At 36.7% G+C, this 16,464-nt stretch overlaps 1 protein-coding gene and 1 long non-coding RNA gene across 5 annotated transcripts; both read right to left on the bottom strand.

Moving 5' to 3' along the window:
- Positions 1–5,342: 5,342 nt before the first annotated feature.
- LOC121254188 lies at positions 5,343–6,990 on the bottom strand. Its single transcript, XR_005938590.1, has 2 exons — positions 6,468–6,990; positions 5,343–6,385 (listed from the first exon to the last, which is right to left on the bottom strand). It is a non-coding gene; the product is annotated as an uncharacterized LOC121254188 (long non-coding RNA).
- A 3,580-nt stretch (positions 6,991–10,570) lies between these two features.
- On the bottom strand, positions 10,571–14,586 carry LOC121254187 (60S ribosomal export protein NMD3-like). 4 transcript variants are annotated; one of them, XR_005938587.1, is made up of 6 exons: positions 14,283–14,462; positions 13,084–13,173; positions 12,864–12,953; positions 12,596–12,731; positions 10,828–12,425; positions 10,571–10,795 (listed from the first exon to the last, which is right to left on the bottom strand). XR_005938587.1 is itself a non-coding variant. In XM_041154146.1 (5 exons), the coding sequence occupies exon 5, from the start codon at positions 12,421–12,423 to the stop codon at positions 10,888–10,890; it is 1,536 nt and encodes a 511-aa protein (XP_041010080.1). In that variant the 5' UTR covers positions 12,424–12,425; positions 12,596–12,731; positions 12,864–12,953; positions 13,084–13,173; positions 14,283–14,462; the 3' UTR covers positions 10,736–10,887. The 4 variants fall into 4 exon arrangements, 1 of the variants encoding a protein (XP_041010080.1); XR_005938588.1 differs by lacking the exon at positions 12,864–12,953; XM_041154146.1 differs by having other exon boundaries at positions 10,736–12,425.
- Positions 14,587–16,464: the final 1,878 nt, after the last annotated feature.

The raw sequence follows: 16,464 nt of genomic DNA, 5'->3' as shown, positions 1-16,464 counted from the left end.
TCTAGTTATTAATCACAAAACACCTTTAGAACTTCTCTATAACACTATTCTTGGCTATTTCGTCCTAAATACTTTTGGTTGTGCTTGTTAGCCTCACCTTCGACCTTATCACCATCACAAATTAGATTAGCGTTCAACTCTTTGCATATTTCTTGATTACAGTAATCACCTTAAGTGTTATATGTGGCTTGATCCCAATACTGGTCGCATATATGTTTCACAAAATGTAACTTTTGATGAGACTATATTTCCATTTGCTACCTCCAACTTGGTCTCTCCTTAGTCCTTATCTCCTGCGAGTACCTACTTACCTCCATCACAATCGAACCCTCATTTACCTACACCTACAACACAGTGCAACATCGATCAATCACCATCTCTAGTCAAACGCATACTCATTCTCGTAACAACATTTTCAAACCCAAACACTTCTTTGATGGATTCGTGGCCTATCAACCAAAAGCTTGTGCAGCTGAATCCATTCTCCAGTCTAGCCCAGACCTAACTGAGCCTAGATCATATACCGTAGCTTGGTAAGGTAATGGATAAAGAATTTACAGCTCTCATGCAAAATGGAACATGGACTTTAGTCCCTACTCACCCAAAATGAACCTTGTAGGTTGTAAATGGGTATTCAAAATCAAGAGTTGAGTCGATGGTTCTCTTGAATGGTACAAAGCGCGTCTTATGGCCAAAGGTTATCAACAACAAGAAGGTGTGGACTAGTGAAACATATAGTCCTGGGGTTAAACATGTCACTATTCATCTCATTCTTTCACTTGTTGTCTCATCAATTGGCCTATTCGTTAACTTGATTTGAAAAATGTGTTTCTACATGTTGTTTTTTAAAAAAATGTATCCATTTCTCAATCACCAGGCTTCACACATCTAACATTCCCAAACCATGTATCTCTTATAAAAGCCTCTTTATGGGCTCAAACAAGCTTCACGTTCTTTGTTTTCTCAACTTAGCTCCAAACTTATTGACTTGAGATTCTTGGGCTGAAAATCAAACACTTCACTTTTCATTTACAAATGTGGCTCCAACCCAGTCTACATTCTTATTTATGTAGACGACATATTAGTTATTGGTCTGAACTCCAATCTCATTGCCCAACTAAAGATCTTGGGCAACTTCACTACTTCCTTGGTGTTGAAGCCCATTTTACGAATGTTGGTTTATTCTTAACTCAATAACTGTATATAAGCAAGCTCTTCCATAAGTCCAACATGCTACACACTAAGAGTATCTCTTCCCCAATGTCATCAACAACTACTCTCTCAACACAATGGTGCTCCACTCTTTGACCCAACACCCTATCGTAGTGTTGTGGGCTCTTTACAATATCTAAGCTTCACTCAAACAAGTATCACATTTGCTATCAACAAAGTTTTCCATTTCACGTACCAGCCAACCACTGACTATTGGAGTGTTCTCAAATGGATTTTACACTCTTAGATTAACAGTGCGTCGTGGTTGATTATTGCAGCGATCTAACTCAAACCCTTTCAAGCTTTCTTTGACTCAGACTAGGCTGGTAGTCTAAATAATCATAGATCCGCCACTGGGTACTATCTCTTTCTTGGACCCAACATTATCTCCTAGGGCTCGTGTAAGCAGAAGACAGTTTCTCGCTTGAGTATAGAAGCAGAGTACCATGCAATTACAAACACTACAATTGAATTAATTTGGGTTCAATATCTACTCCAAGAACTCGATATCACTTTTTCTCAGGTTCCAACACTATGGTGTGATAATATCGACACCACCCATCTCACTGCTAATCCCTTGTTTTCCTCATGAACTAAACATATCTCTATAGATTATCATTTCATCTGTGACTTAGTCTCTACTCATTCCCTTCATGATCGGTTTCTTTCATCAAAAGACCAACTAGGACATACACTTAACAAACCACTATCGACAGCACGATTATCTTTCCTCAAGAACAACCTCAACGTCCGTGAGCTACTGTTGAGTTAGCATGGTCATATTGACTTTGAGTCAAACCAACACAGCCAAACCAAATAACATAATCTATGAAGATAAAGCCTCCTCAATTCAAACTCAAGATGATCAAGTAGATGTTTCAAATGCTACAAATTAGGATGAGAAGAGATAGAGTTTTATGTAACTCAAATATCATCTACTGTAAGCATATTTTAAAAATCCTATATAAATCAATGCCGATTAGAGTTGCAATAATCTTGTAGACTTGAAATGAAATCATGAATTAGGTCCTTGGACTTGGACAAGTGATAAAGGACCAGATGAATTTGAATTATTGTTTCTTTCTTGTCTAGGGAAAAAAAAATGGTAACAGAGCTCTAAAATTGAAAAAAAAAAAAGAAAAAAAAAAGGCAATTCTAGACAAAATAATTGGTTTGGGAAAGAGGGGAGAGGGGGATTGGAATAATTTGTTTGTTGGCAAATGAGGAATAATGTCTAAAAAGTATCGAGGGGTCAAAACATAACTTCAAAACAATTCATCTACAAGCGCAAACAAAAATATATGACAGGTCATGGTCACCCCAGCCCACTGAAACCGTCCTTGTGGGTAGATAGTTCCCCTTAAATCTACTCGAACAAAAGCAATACGGGCCCAAGAATTACCTAGTTCATATGGCTTTATGGATGGTTTAGCGTCGGTGATACAAGTATACATACGAACATACATATACATAAATATATGTAATAGACGTTCCTATATTCATATGACACAATTTCTTGTTCGATTATTTGAAACAAGTCGGCAGAGACCGAGGACAGTTCATCATCTTTCTTACTGCTAAATCAGAGGAGAGTTCATCACATTTACCATATAATGCATATCAGGCCCACCATCATCAATAACTATAAGGAAACCACAATTTCAACCTTTCCTCCAACATCTTGTCTACGCAACAATGCTAGCTGCCTCAATCAAATTGCTCACGGCCTGCCGCAAAGCAGGTTCTTCGTTGCTCAGCAAAGCAAATAAAGGCCATCAACACACATGAAATACCAGCTTTCCATAGAGAGAAATCAAAATATATAGTGATGGAAAAAGAATTAAAGCCAAGAAAGACTAATTAAGGCAGAAATACCAGCTTTCCACAGAGAGAAATCAGGCTTGAAATCCTTGCACCTGTAGTAACACTTTCAGTTTGACACTCTCATATATAAGGTTTGGAGTTCAGGCATTGGAATTCTGTTCTGACCCTTATTTTACTTGGTCCAAAATGAGACACTCATATATATATATATATATATATATATATATATATATTATTATTCTTTTGCAAATGCTTCAAAATCAATGAGAAAGGTAGTTAAAATTCTTAAGCAGATTCAATTAACCAGTTACAAGTGAAGGGCAAAAGACATGCATGTCATGCATGGGATGTGGATGACTGCATGCCATGGATGGGATGTGGATGATATGTTAGTTTGGTGGGTATCTGTTCTTGATTTAATCTCTCAAAGTGTTTTTGTTGATTCCCAATTTTAATGCTTCGATTATTGTGACAACAAATTTTAATGGCAGGGGGCATCACAACCAATTGCTGTGAGACATCGTTTCTGATTTAATATCATCCAGCAGTTTGGTGGCCCCTGGCCCCTCACGATTTAGGCCCGGCCCCCCCCCCCCCCCCCCCCCCCCGCGGCCAGGCATTGAAGAAGCAATTAATACCGAGACTGGTAACACATGATCACTAGTTTTTCAACTAAACCAGCATAGTTTTTCTTGTCTTAGTCCTTGTTAATGCATTTAACTCGATTATTGGCCAGATAATCCAAGTGTACTTTGGCTACCTTCTGAGTTTCATGATTGCCCAACTTGATTATTACCAATGATGACAATGTGGATATTTCATGAATATACTTAATATAATTTGAACTTCTTGACCAACATATTTTTCCAATTCGTAAATGGTATTCCTCGCCATAAACTAGAGATCATATTAATAAAATTTACCTCTTTAAAAAAAGAAAATATTTCAGGGAACAAGCCATGAATGATTTCACAAGACTTTTCTTTAACTAATGATGCAGCAAAATGCCCTCAAGGTCGACCTTCCATCCGACCATCAGGTACTGAAGATGTGAAACATGTGTCTACAGATCAAGCATCCATCCAAAGAGCAGCTGAAAACCTAGCCAACTCTGCAGCCAAACTTGAGGACCAGTTCCTAGGGTCCTGCAGTTTGCAATTTTTAAAAGTAACCTGTCTTATTCTTCACATGCAACTAAATTGATTCTGATTTTCTATATAAAAAAAAAAAAAAAAAAAAGAAGCGCCCGCCGCCGGGGGGGGGCGGGTGTTTCGTCGTTTGACCAACTTGATTTTGATCTTGTACTGTTGGTTGCAATTGTACCTGATTACTAGTACAATGCTTACCTCCTTAAATCTGGGTTTTGGAGATATGAATTGGCATATGCATTGCTTTCTACGGACATGTTGAAAGCTAGAATTGTGGAAACAGTTACCAATTTAAAGTTCAAATGTACTTTATATGGCATTTGAAGGAAACAAATAACTACTAACTTGGATGTGAGACCGTGTTTCAACCTAATATCAGATGAGTCTCCCAGCTAGAATGCTAGGTGATGATCCCTCCAATATCTGTGTTAATTGAGATTAACGTGCAACTTCTGAGTAGTCAATGTGAAGATGTTGTAATGTCCAAGTGTAACGGACCTAAAGACCTTTCAGGAGAATGTCCCGCAAGTTACCTCTATAAATATTTTCTTTCCACAACCCATGATCATGAAACTTGGAGTATACTCGTGTCAAATTAATTGTCATTGGGTCGAAGAACTTGATAGCTAAATTTTTAAATGATAAGATAAATAATGGTTACTAAATAATGAGTACAATTGCCTCTAAAATATTGCACATGTACATTTCCTTCACTTGTAAATTGAAAAAATTGGGTTTGAAAATAAAATCTACGATCATATATTTTCAGAATTTTACGGAAAAAGTTGGGAATTAAAAAGTACAAAATTTGTGATATGTCACTCTTCCTAATCCTACTTTCCCGGGTTCAGATACTCGAAACCGGGTTTTAATACTCGGGAATCCAGGTTTCGGGTTTTTTTTTAATATATATAAAAGACTATGTATTAGATTACTTTAAGAAAAAAAATAATGTTGAAAAGCATGCATAATACATTAATGTATTGAACATGGTCCATAGTAATAAAAATATATCAAAATGGAAAACTAAATTTTATATAAAAAATAACTAATGCTAGAAACAACTAATTACCCTTTTAAATAAATGCATGTAAAACAAAAGAAAAATCCAATATTCATCATGTAAAATGCATGCAACACAATGCAATCCACTACATATTACATTGTTTAATATTTATACATGACATTACAAAACACAAAATATTCTATTAATAACAATGAAGTAATACATGGCTCCATAGAAATGAATAGCATGACAACATGGCTAGCCACAACAGCAGCAACAAACATCCAGGCAGCAAACAGAAGGAACAGCAGCAAGCATCAAAGCAGCATACAGCTTGAAGAAATAGTACATTACAAATTGGCAACAAAGAAAAGTTCTACATTAAAGGTGGTGTGTATAGGGCCCTTCTCTACGAGGGGTTCAAGAGTTCTTGAATACTATTCCTATACATGAATCAACCAACAATCCATCAATCTCATATGAGCAGCGGCACTTGAAACTGCAGTAGCCACAGCATTGAACGCTTTTCTTTTAATCCACAGCAAATTCGGTGATTTTGCATTTGTTGTTCACATGTCATCCAGGTTGCCACCGGCATCAGCCCACATCTCCAACTGTAATCCACAGTAACTAATGGCATAAACCATACATCATGATGTTTTATTTCACCCTCGCACTCGTACCCTTTAAACACCAATCTTCTCAGTTTTCTTTTAATTCCCATTCCCGGCTTCACACAAGGTTTAGAAATCTTTTCAGTACTACTACTTCTCAAGCTATGTTGAAGGCCAGGCTGCTCCATGTCCATGGTCTTGCAGGAAAATCCATGGCCTTGATCTTGAAGTGGCAGCCATTAACCCAGTATTGCAGCGCCAGTTTTTGAGCCTTCTCATACTTCTACTTGGACAAACCCTTTCCCACCTGCACTCAGTAATTAATCTCTTGATTTCTTAGCCTTCTTAATTTTTCTATTAGTAATTCTTCTTAATCAATATCGAAATAATTCTCCAGCAGATCAAGAAGATATAAAATCACGTTATGCAGAAGCTTGGAATTCTTATGGTGTACAAGCACCGTGGGCCTTGGCTGCTGTATTATTTGCCCTCACCCACCTTGAAACAGCGGTTTCTGGTTTCTCAACATCAAAGAATGACACAGAACCTGCTTTAGAGCAGCAAAGTCCAATGCTTTCCTCCTACTCATCGAATCAAGTTCTCAAAATTCAGAACTAAAGAACATAAAAGAATTCACATTAGATAATGCTACGAGAAACTAACCATAGCTGCTCCACAACCACTGCACAATGTGCAAGGTTGCGAGTCCTGTAACTCTTGTGCACCTTTTGGAGCTTAACCGCAGCAGACTGAACTCACTCAGGGGTCTCAGCGAAGAAAGTAGAGCTGGTTCTGGAAGAGTGTTAGGAATTGGTTTATGTTTCAATCCATTGTAATCAAGCACAATATTGCATTAGAATCATCAATAAAGCAAAAGGCAAAAACAGCTTCTAACAGCAATGAGAAGGTGATTGAAACAATCAAGATCTAACTTTACTGGTTTGATCATTGTCATTGGAACTAACTTTAGCTATGGTAGCATTAACTACACTGCCCTCACTGTTTAGAATGTCCACAGTGATACTCTTGGTTACTTCAAACACACCATTAATTGTGCTAGACTCAACACTGATCAGTCCCTTAAGTAGATACTTTCTCCTCTTAGAAAGCCGGGCTACAAAAAGAAATATCAAGTGAGGTGAAAATTTTAGTGCTTTAATACAGCCATAAAAAAAACGTCAAATGAAATATTCCACAGTGATACTCTTGGTTACTTTAAACACACCATTAATTGTGCTAGACTCAACACTGATCAGTCCCTTAAGTAGATACTTTCTCCTCTTAGAAAGACGGGCTACAAAAAGAAATATCAAGTGAGGTGAAAATTTTAGTGCTTTAATACACCCATAAAAAAAACGTCAAATGAAATATTTTTCGAAAAATGTACCAAAGGATTGGATGTATCAATCTTCATTGATGAACTTCGAAAGAAAATACACGAGTCAACAAAATGAAGTTCATGCAATTATTCTCCTCATGTAATCAACAGCAACATCATTATAGGAGGCATTATCAACTGTAATGGTCAAAATCTTATCAATACCCCCATTCATGCAATCTCAATTCTAATAACCTCCCAATAGTTTCGGCCCTATGGTCAGGAATTTGGCATAACTTTTGAGTATTTTTTTATGCAATCAATAAATTGTGCGAAAATGCACATGCAGTTCACATTTTGCACTGATATCCAAGTATCGGTGGTAAGATAAATTTTTTGACCATCTAACAACTTTTTTAACTATATCTTCTCTTCGTTATACAGTTTAACACAATCCCTTCGTAAAGTGGTTGGGGACTCCAAATCAGCTACAAACTAAATAAACCCATTGTGCTCCACAAGCCTAAAAGGCAATTCACACCTAATAAAAACTTAGCGGTTGACACCCTACGTTTTTCTGCATCATATTTCACTAGTCCTTGTAGGCTACACACTCTTCCCTCTGCATCCCTTTTAGCGCTCAAAGTTTGACTTTTTCCAACTCCTTTAATTCTAAGAGGAGAGGATTCACACGCATTCTAGAGGTGGCGCATCATGTATGAAGTGTCATTCTTGTAATGGCAATTGAATAGCGTAGCGCAATAATTGCACTGAGCTTTTAGGCTATCATGGTCAATAGGTTCCACTCTAGTAAAGTGTTCACATACCACCGATTGATTGCTAGGTGCTTTTTTGGATTTCTGGGGTAAAGGTGGAATGTAACCGGTAGGGTGTTGTGTATATGTGGATGAAGGGGTTAGAAGACTCCCATGCTCCTCTACATCCACTGAAATAGGAGGAGTCACCACCAACCCCCTAGGCTGTTGGTGTACCAACATTACAACTCATAGTATCTTCTTCCATCTATTAAAGTGCAATTGGGTTGCTATTAAAATGGAGTTACAAACTTACAAACCAAAGAAAAGCAGGAAATAAAAACAAACACACGACAGATTGGCAAAGTGGGCTGACCACCACCATATATTATGGCAAATAATAATTAAAAAAAGAACATACAAGTTTTTAAGATAAAGACAGCAGCCAAACTAATAATCTGAGTAATATGACAAATTGGCAAAGTGGGCTGACCACCATCATATATTATGACAAATAATAATTAAAAAAAGAACATTTTAAGATAAAGACAGCAGCAAAACCAATAATTTTTTTTTTTTTTTAATTGGCACCGAGTGTCCAAGAACAGCGTCATGACTAATCCCAGGGATGCAGAGGCCCTCAACAATGAGTTTCCCGCAAGTGCACCTCAAGTAATTCAAGAGGAAAATCCCCCAGTCCGATGGCCTCTAGAGATTGTTTGCACCCAAGAGAATTTGAACCTTAAGACTTAGGGGGAGCATACCCCCAAGCCCAAGGCCTTCACCACTTGAGCCAACCCCTGGGGGTTAAAACCAATAATCAAATGAGTTTTCTGTTCAATGCCTTTCGTTTTCTTCAACATGTCTACACTTGCAATTTATTGAACTTTGAAGTAATATGATATTAGGTGGAGTGCCAACATATTTGTTTAATTAGCTTCCCAACTTTACGATATTTTTTTTGTCGCTCCTAAAAATTTCTCAGATGAACTCCCAGAAATGGAGAACTTAACAAAGCTTACAGATTTAAACCTTAGTCAAAACAACTTTGCAGGTTTATTTAGTCTTGATAGCTCGATTATAATCTTTAGTTGGTTTGCAAACTCCAATAATTTTTTCTAAATGGTAATTTTTTCACAGGGACAATCTCATCATCTTTGTTCAAGTGCAAACAGCTACAAATTCTAGATTTGTGGACAAATAATTTCGATGGACAATCTCTCTCTCTCTCTCTCTCTCTCTCTAGCAAGCAAACCCCAATATTTACTTCTAAATGGTAACCTTTTCACAGGTTCTATCCCATCCACCCTGTTCAAGTGCAAACATCTGCAAAGTTTGGATTTAGGAACTAAACATTTCAAAGAGTACCCCTAGACGTTGGAAAATTAAACATGCTTTTAGATTTAGGCCTTTCACAACAACTTTGATGGTATGCATGCTTAGTCTTGTTTTAGTGAATTATATTTTTTATTCTGTCAACAAACCCAATTTTTGTTTCTAAATACTAATTATTTCATAGGTACATCTTCTTTGTTCAAGTGCAAATGGTTCCAAACTTTATTTTTTTGTATAAGTACACAATGCTATTAATAGAAAAGGCATAGCCCAGGTACACAAGATGGTATACAAAAATGGCTCCAAACTTTATATTTGTGGGTTAATAATTTCATAGGAAGTCTATGCGAACAAACAAAATGTTTTCTCATCTTATCAGAACCCTAACAGCACCACAATAACAACAAAAAACCCCATAGTTTGCCCAAACGCCAATCATACATACACAACATCCAATTCAGATTCCAGCAGCCCAATCTAGTCCAACCAATTTTGCAATTGACAAAACAAAATAAAAAGGAAATAAAAGCCCAATCCGAGTTAGATTAGACAAAACAAAAAGGAACGAAACCAATAATCTGAGTAACACTGCCAGACATAACAAGTCATCCAACACACCAAAACCTGGGAAAAAAAATGCTAGCAGCGATAACTCTCAAATATTATAGAAAAATTATAATCTGTTTAGGAAAGAAATTGAACAAAACAATAGGCAGCACAGAGAACAAAACAGACCCAAATCAAAGTAAAATGCAGAGAACAAACCAAGCTAGAATCAAAAAGACATATAACATCTACCAATCCAACACTCTTCGAACACAAGCTAAGAGATATACAAGAATCCATCAGTTATAAAAGCTCCAACACAGAGAGAGAGAGAGAGAGAGAGAGAGAGAGAGAGAGACTAACCTTGGGTTCTTGAAGTCGACGACGGAGCAACAGAGTGATCGGCCACGAGGCAACGAAGCTTCAGTATCGACAAAGGAAGAGTGCCAGGAGGCTAGGGTTTCAGAGAGAGAGAGAGAGAGATCAAACAGGGCAAGTGATTTTAACTCTCAAATGGCGTCGTTTTGATACTAGGATCAATTTTTAAAAGAAACCCAGGTACCGGGTTTTCGCGTAGGGTGATCTGGTTTTCGGCCAGGGTATAACCCGGGCCGAAAATAGCAACCGGAACCCGATTATCCTTCCGGACCGGACCAAGAAAAAACCCAGCCCAGATGAATAGTATTAGTGCAGGTAAACAATAAGATATGATATGATCTTTCTATGGTTTCTTGAGAAATATGAATGAATTGACCTACAAAATAATGTACTTCATATAAAAGCAAACTTCTATAAAGAGCCAACTTCTATGGTTTATTTCATTTAAAACATTGCATTTATACTTCCATCATATCCAACAATCCCAAAACATGACTATCAAGAATAAATCAACTTACAACATTAAAACATAACGGCCATTACAATAGAGAAGGGGAACAAAACAGGGAAAAAACCATCTACTGCAAAAATATAATTTAGTTACTGAAAAACAAGCGACCCTGACCAACAATGCAAAGAAAAAAAAGACAATGCAAATGAAGACAAGACAAAACATGTTTAAGAGCAAAAGCTACTTATACGATAAAAGTTCAGAGGAAGGAAAATTTGTTTTAAGAGCAAAAGCTTCTCATCACTCCATCATGCTATGACTCTCACCTTCCTCCTCTTCACTTAGTTCGAGATCAGCAAGCAACTCTTCCAGTGGAACAGAAGGCAAGTCATCTCCATCAGCCACAGACGTCATCTCTGATGGCTGGTAATCTCTATTACGGTACAATGATATATTAAACCTCATTTCAGGGTTCTCCTCCAAATCTTTCAAGAAGTGTTCATACTCGGTGTTCATCTTCTCATGCTCAGCTCTTCCCTTCCTATCATCAACTTCCATGTCAAGGGATTTAAGCTTCCATGCACGAGGCTTCCCGCGCTTCTTCTGGCGCTTCTCTTCGTAGCTCTTCTTTATCAGAATTGCCTCTGGGAGGATCAGACCCTTGTGCTTCTCTAGCTCACCATCATTACTGTTAGCTCCATATAAGTCGTAACCAAGGGCATAATCCCCAGGGTTCAAAAGATGGCCCAGATGCGTTCTTATGGAGAAAATTGTATCATTTTTCCCAAAATCTGATACACGAGCCACTTGTGCATCAGCTAAGAAATACTTGGAGCCACCAACGTTAACTTCAGAAGAAACAATCTCCACATCTAACACTATATACTCCACTAGTTGCCTGCTAGTGGATAGAGATTTGAATGGCACCCTCCAATACTGATCAGCATCCAAGAAACTGATCCTTAAGGTGAAAGGGTCAAGCAAAGCAATGCTGTTGGTGACTTTGGTGCAAATCACAAGAGGACCTAGATTTCCCAAACTAGCTGCAACCTTTGGAGGCAAACAGATCAAATCCTCACGACATATCGGACAGATTTCAACAGAGAAAGTGTACTTGTAATTGTAGTTATTGCTCTTAGTATCATGGGAAACAAGCTGTTTGTCATTGCGACTCCTAATTGGAGCAACTTTACCAACGAACTCCACAAACTTCACACCATGACTCCGGTTCGAGAAAAAGAAGTCGATCCCTTGATCCATCTGCTTGATCTTTATGGAAGAGGCAGCAGCATTGTGCTTCAGAATCAGCTGCTCCAAGTAAAAGAAAGTACGCCTGTGAGAAACATGTTGGCGCAGTTGCACGGCTGCAACCCACTGGTCTGGATTGGCCTGAATCCTTGAACAGGGTTCACACATATGTTCTTGCTGAACATACTCGACCACATACGATTGTTCAAGTATTGCTCCGTTAAGAACCTCTTTCTGAACTTTCAATCTGACCTTGATCCTCTTGGAATGGGGTTCGGTCCAAATGAACTCCGCATGCACCAATCTTACTTTATTCAAATTCTTCAGCCTCTTTACGCAGAATGTCAACAGCTCCTTCGATTCCAATTGGGCTTTGAGCCAAGTTCTCGGTGGCTGCAAGTAGCTGTCACACTCAGGGCAATGGATTATGATTACATGCTTCTGAAGACCTTCCGTGATGTCAACTTCGGAGCGCAAACACTTGACACACATATTGGCAGCATTTGGTGCCATTGGAATGCCGCATCTGCAACAAAGAACGCTTCCAACTGTTTGGGGAACCATAAACATACCTGATTCTTCAGTCATGGCTGATAAGAGAAAACAAAAAAACATTACACTTAGAAATGCATGAAACAACATCAACTAGAACAGATACAAGTGGCTATCCTATATGATAATTCAAACAGAAAAACTTCATCGATGATAAACTTATACTGACCCTTGTATAAAGTTGAGTTAGTTCGCAGAAAATAGTTACCTTTGATGTAGGGGTAATGGAGGAAAACGAAGGATGAAGATGATCGACGTTGAAGGATCCTGTTCTGTTGACCTCTCTTTTTCCCCTTCTCAAACAGGTCAAGAGATGAATATGTTTTCCAAGAAAATACGTTCAGCTGATACAAAAACAACCTTAATAAAAAGAGAAATACAATAGGAGGCGCTGGGTTTCCCCAACAAACTACAGCACAAATTTAGCTCAGGAATTAAAAGTAAATAATTCGAAAAGTATTTGGGATTGAATATACTATTATCAGCTTCCTTTTCTGTTGACCTCTCTTTTTCCCCTTCTCAAACAGGTCAACAGATGAATATGTTTTCCAAGAAAATACATTCAGCTGATACAAAAACAACCTTAATAAAAGAGAAATACAAAAGGAGGCGCTGGGTTTCCCCAACAAACTACAGCACAAATTTAGCTCAGGAATTAAAAGTAAATAATTCGAATGTATTTGGGATTGAATATACTATTATCGGCTTCCTTTTCTGTTGACCTCTCTTTTTCCTCTTCTCAAACAGGTCAAGAGATGAATATGTTTTCCAAGAAAATACGTTCAGCTGATACAGAAACAACCTTAATAAAAGAGAAATACAATACGAGGCGCTGGGTTTCCCCAACAAACTACAGCACAAATTTAGCTCAGGAATTAAAAGTAAATAATTCGAAAAGTATTTGGGATTGAATATACTATTATCGGCTTCACATTTATCCAACATTTTTTGTTCAATAGAGCAGGACAGCAACTTAAGAAATAGAGACATATCACACAACCCCAATTACAACTTAAAATTTAAAACCAATTAATAAAATCTCAAATCCCTGGCAGCCAAACTAAAGTTTTCAATATATAGTTCCATCAAATTTGGCAGCCACCCTTAGAATAAACAGAAAACTCACGGAAATTATTAAACCAAAAGAAAAAGAGTAAACTTGGAACCAAAATCAAAGCTTAAGAGTCGGGCTCAAATTTGCTTCAGCTAAATGGAGGTGTTTTTGTTCTTTCTTGGCTGTTTTACCGGGTTTCAAACGATTAAAGCAAATCCCCAGAACATTAAACTATATTAAAACTGAGTAACCCAGCAAAAAGAAAATTTACAGGCAAAAATACATGGAAGACTAATAAAAGCGAACCTACTTATAAAAATAAAAATAAAAAGGGAACCTAGAGCACAACCCTAATAACCGGAGAATGATCCAGTTAAGAGAAGCGGTTTGGAAAGCCGAGGCTCACGAAAAAATCACTTAATGTGTGACCCAAATCACCAACTTCGTCAACTTCGTGATAGCCTTTACCTTGTTAAAGGTATGAAGAGAAAAAACCGTGAAAAACAAAGGCCGACGAATAAGTTCCTCAGTTTGGCTGGCTCCTCAGAAAATACAGGAAAGTAATAGGTGATGGAGAATTCTAATTTCAAATATGCATCTGTAAAATCTAAAACCGATATTAAGAAAAAAAAAAAAAAAAAACCCTAAAGAGGAAAGACAGTAATCCCAAACTTTCTCCGTTTCACGTGTAAAATTTTCTAGGCTGCCAAACAGATTAAATAGCAGATAACCATAACAGTCCAAAAGGATATGACATCCATACAGTAACCAGTGATTATTGGATACAATAGTATAAATACGAAAAAGGATAATGAAAGAGATTAAAAAAAAAAAAAGGTACCTGAAATGAGATGAAAGAATCGCGAGCGTTGCTTTGGCTGGTTTATGAGAGAAATCTGCGAAATCCGAAGAGGTAAAGTTGATTCAGAAGCGAGAAATGGAGTCCCTAGACCCTATCTTGACGCGTTGAGCTTCTTTTAAACGGTGCATGATTCGATTAGGCCAGTTTTCTTTGCTTTTTATTCTTCCTTTTAGGACGGAGGATTTTTATTTTTATTTTTTGAAAAATGCTAGAACGCACGAACGGCAGAGGCACGAGAAGCACGAAACCGCAGTCTGAAAACTCCATTTTAGCCTTACATAAAACTTCAGTACTCCATTTTACCATTTTATCTAGATAATTCCTAACACTTACATAAGCACGATTGGTAAGTAAATTCATTTCAATTTATCATTATAATTTTTTTAAATCTCAACACAAAATATAATAAATAATTTAAATTTTTTAAATCTCAAAATAATAATATATCTCAATTTAACTCAACTCAATAAAAGAAATCATGGTCGACATCAAAATGATTTCACAACCCCAAGAGCTTTTGGAAACCCATGACTAGCGACAGAAAATGAAAGTTGAAACTACTTCATAAAGACAAAATAACTACAGCATCCCTCCATCACAACTTCCACTCTGATGGTGCTATATTTACGTTCAAGTGTTGGTAGTGTTGGCGAAGTTGGTGCTAGAGATTAGGGTTGAACACTTCAGGCATCAATGAATTCATTTGTAGCAAAAAGATAAATTTTGCATGCCTACTGCAACAACACCAATCCATGTTTGAATAAGCAAAATGAATAAAAAAACATTTTTTTGGCAACTGAAAATATAAGAATTTCTTGAGGCAAAGAAGTTAAGCTAAATGTAATGCAACTTGAAAAATTGAAACTAAAAAAAACTTTATAATGCACTTCATTTTCTTGTTTTGTCTTCTTGTGCGCATGACTTTTATTCAATAGTGTAAATCTTTAAGAAAAATTTGAAAATGTACATAAAAATAATTTCTTTAAGAAAAAAAACACTGCAAATCTTGGCCAGGGTTACTGCTCTGCATTTTTTTTTAAATTTTTTAAGTTGTAGAAAGACTAAAGTATACACATACAAATAAAGATAAAATGCAAAGAAGATACTTTCGGATTGTCCAAAAAAATGTTTACAGATCAGTTACACACATATTTTACCCAAGAGAAGAGAAATGTTGCAATGTTGTGGACGGACGAATCGATGTTAGTGCTGGAGAAGAGAAGTTTTATTTATTTGTTTTTGTGAAGCTGTGCGGGGGATGAATTAGCGACACATAGGAGGGAGAAAAGCAAAGAAGAGGGAGAAAGCAAAGAGTATAAGAGAAACTTCCGTGCCGTTTCGACTTTTTAATTATTTTGTTTTAATTTTTTATTTGCTTTCCAGTACTTATCTACCTTGGCACTATTCATGCATTTAGTGTTATATTGGGAGCTTTCTTGTAGCAACTCTCTTATTTTTTAGGCTTATTTTATTTTTGACTTGAGATTAAAGTTAAAAATTAAATAAAATATTATTAAAATATATTTTTTTAATATTATTTTTTTTCAAATTTAAAAATTTAGAAATGTTTATTTTATTTTATATAAAAATTTTAAAAAATTATAATGATTAGATCATAAGATTGAGAAGATTTTTTAAAACAAACGAGACCTTGTACTGAGTGTCGATAGGGAGGAGGGGACTCGGAGTGTGGATTTTGAAGACAATTATAATCAATACACGTAAATTAACAAACTTGAATGCTATTCATCTAATTTTCTAGTTTCAATGTTAATCACCTAAATGCTATTCTTCAATTCTCGACCACGAAAGAAAGGCAACTTGACGTTGAGTTTAACACAAACCTAGGTGCCGAGTGAGGAAAGTATCCCAGAAAAAATCGAGAGGGAGGTTAGCAAGGGCGAGGAAAAGGAAGGCAATTGTCAATAATGTGAAAAACTGAACAATTTTTATTCCAGTCACTTGTCAATTACAATGATACATTGCTGGTTAAATAGATACAGGAAGCTAGACTAAGTATAGATATAAACAAATGTAAGGAAATAGTTGATATTTACAAATCAATGACTATTCCTAAAATTATAGTGATGATTTTGTGGCTGATTTTGTGTAAATTAGAATCATGTGAATGAGCAGATTTGATTATGTCAATACTTCTCCT

The sequence above is a fragment of the Juglans microcarpa x Juglans regia genome, chromosome 3D (assembly GCF_004785595.1).
Source record: "Juglans microcarpa x Juglans regia isolate MS1-56 chromosome 3D, Jm3101_v1.0, whole genome shotgun sequence".
Lineage (NCBI taxonomy): Eukaryota > Viridiplantae > Streptophyta > Magnoliopsida > Fagales > Juglandaceae > Juglans > Juglans microcarpa x Juglans regia.
This window is presented reverse-complemented; position numbering and strand designations above follow the sequence as displayed.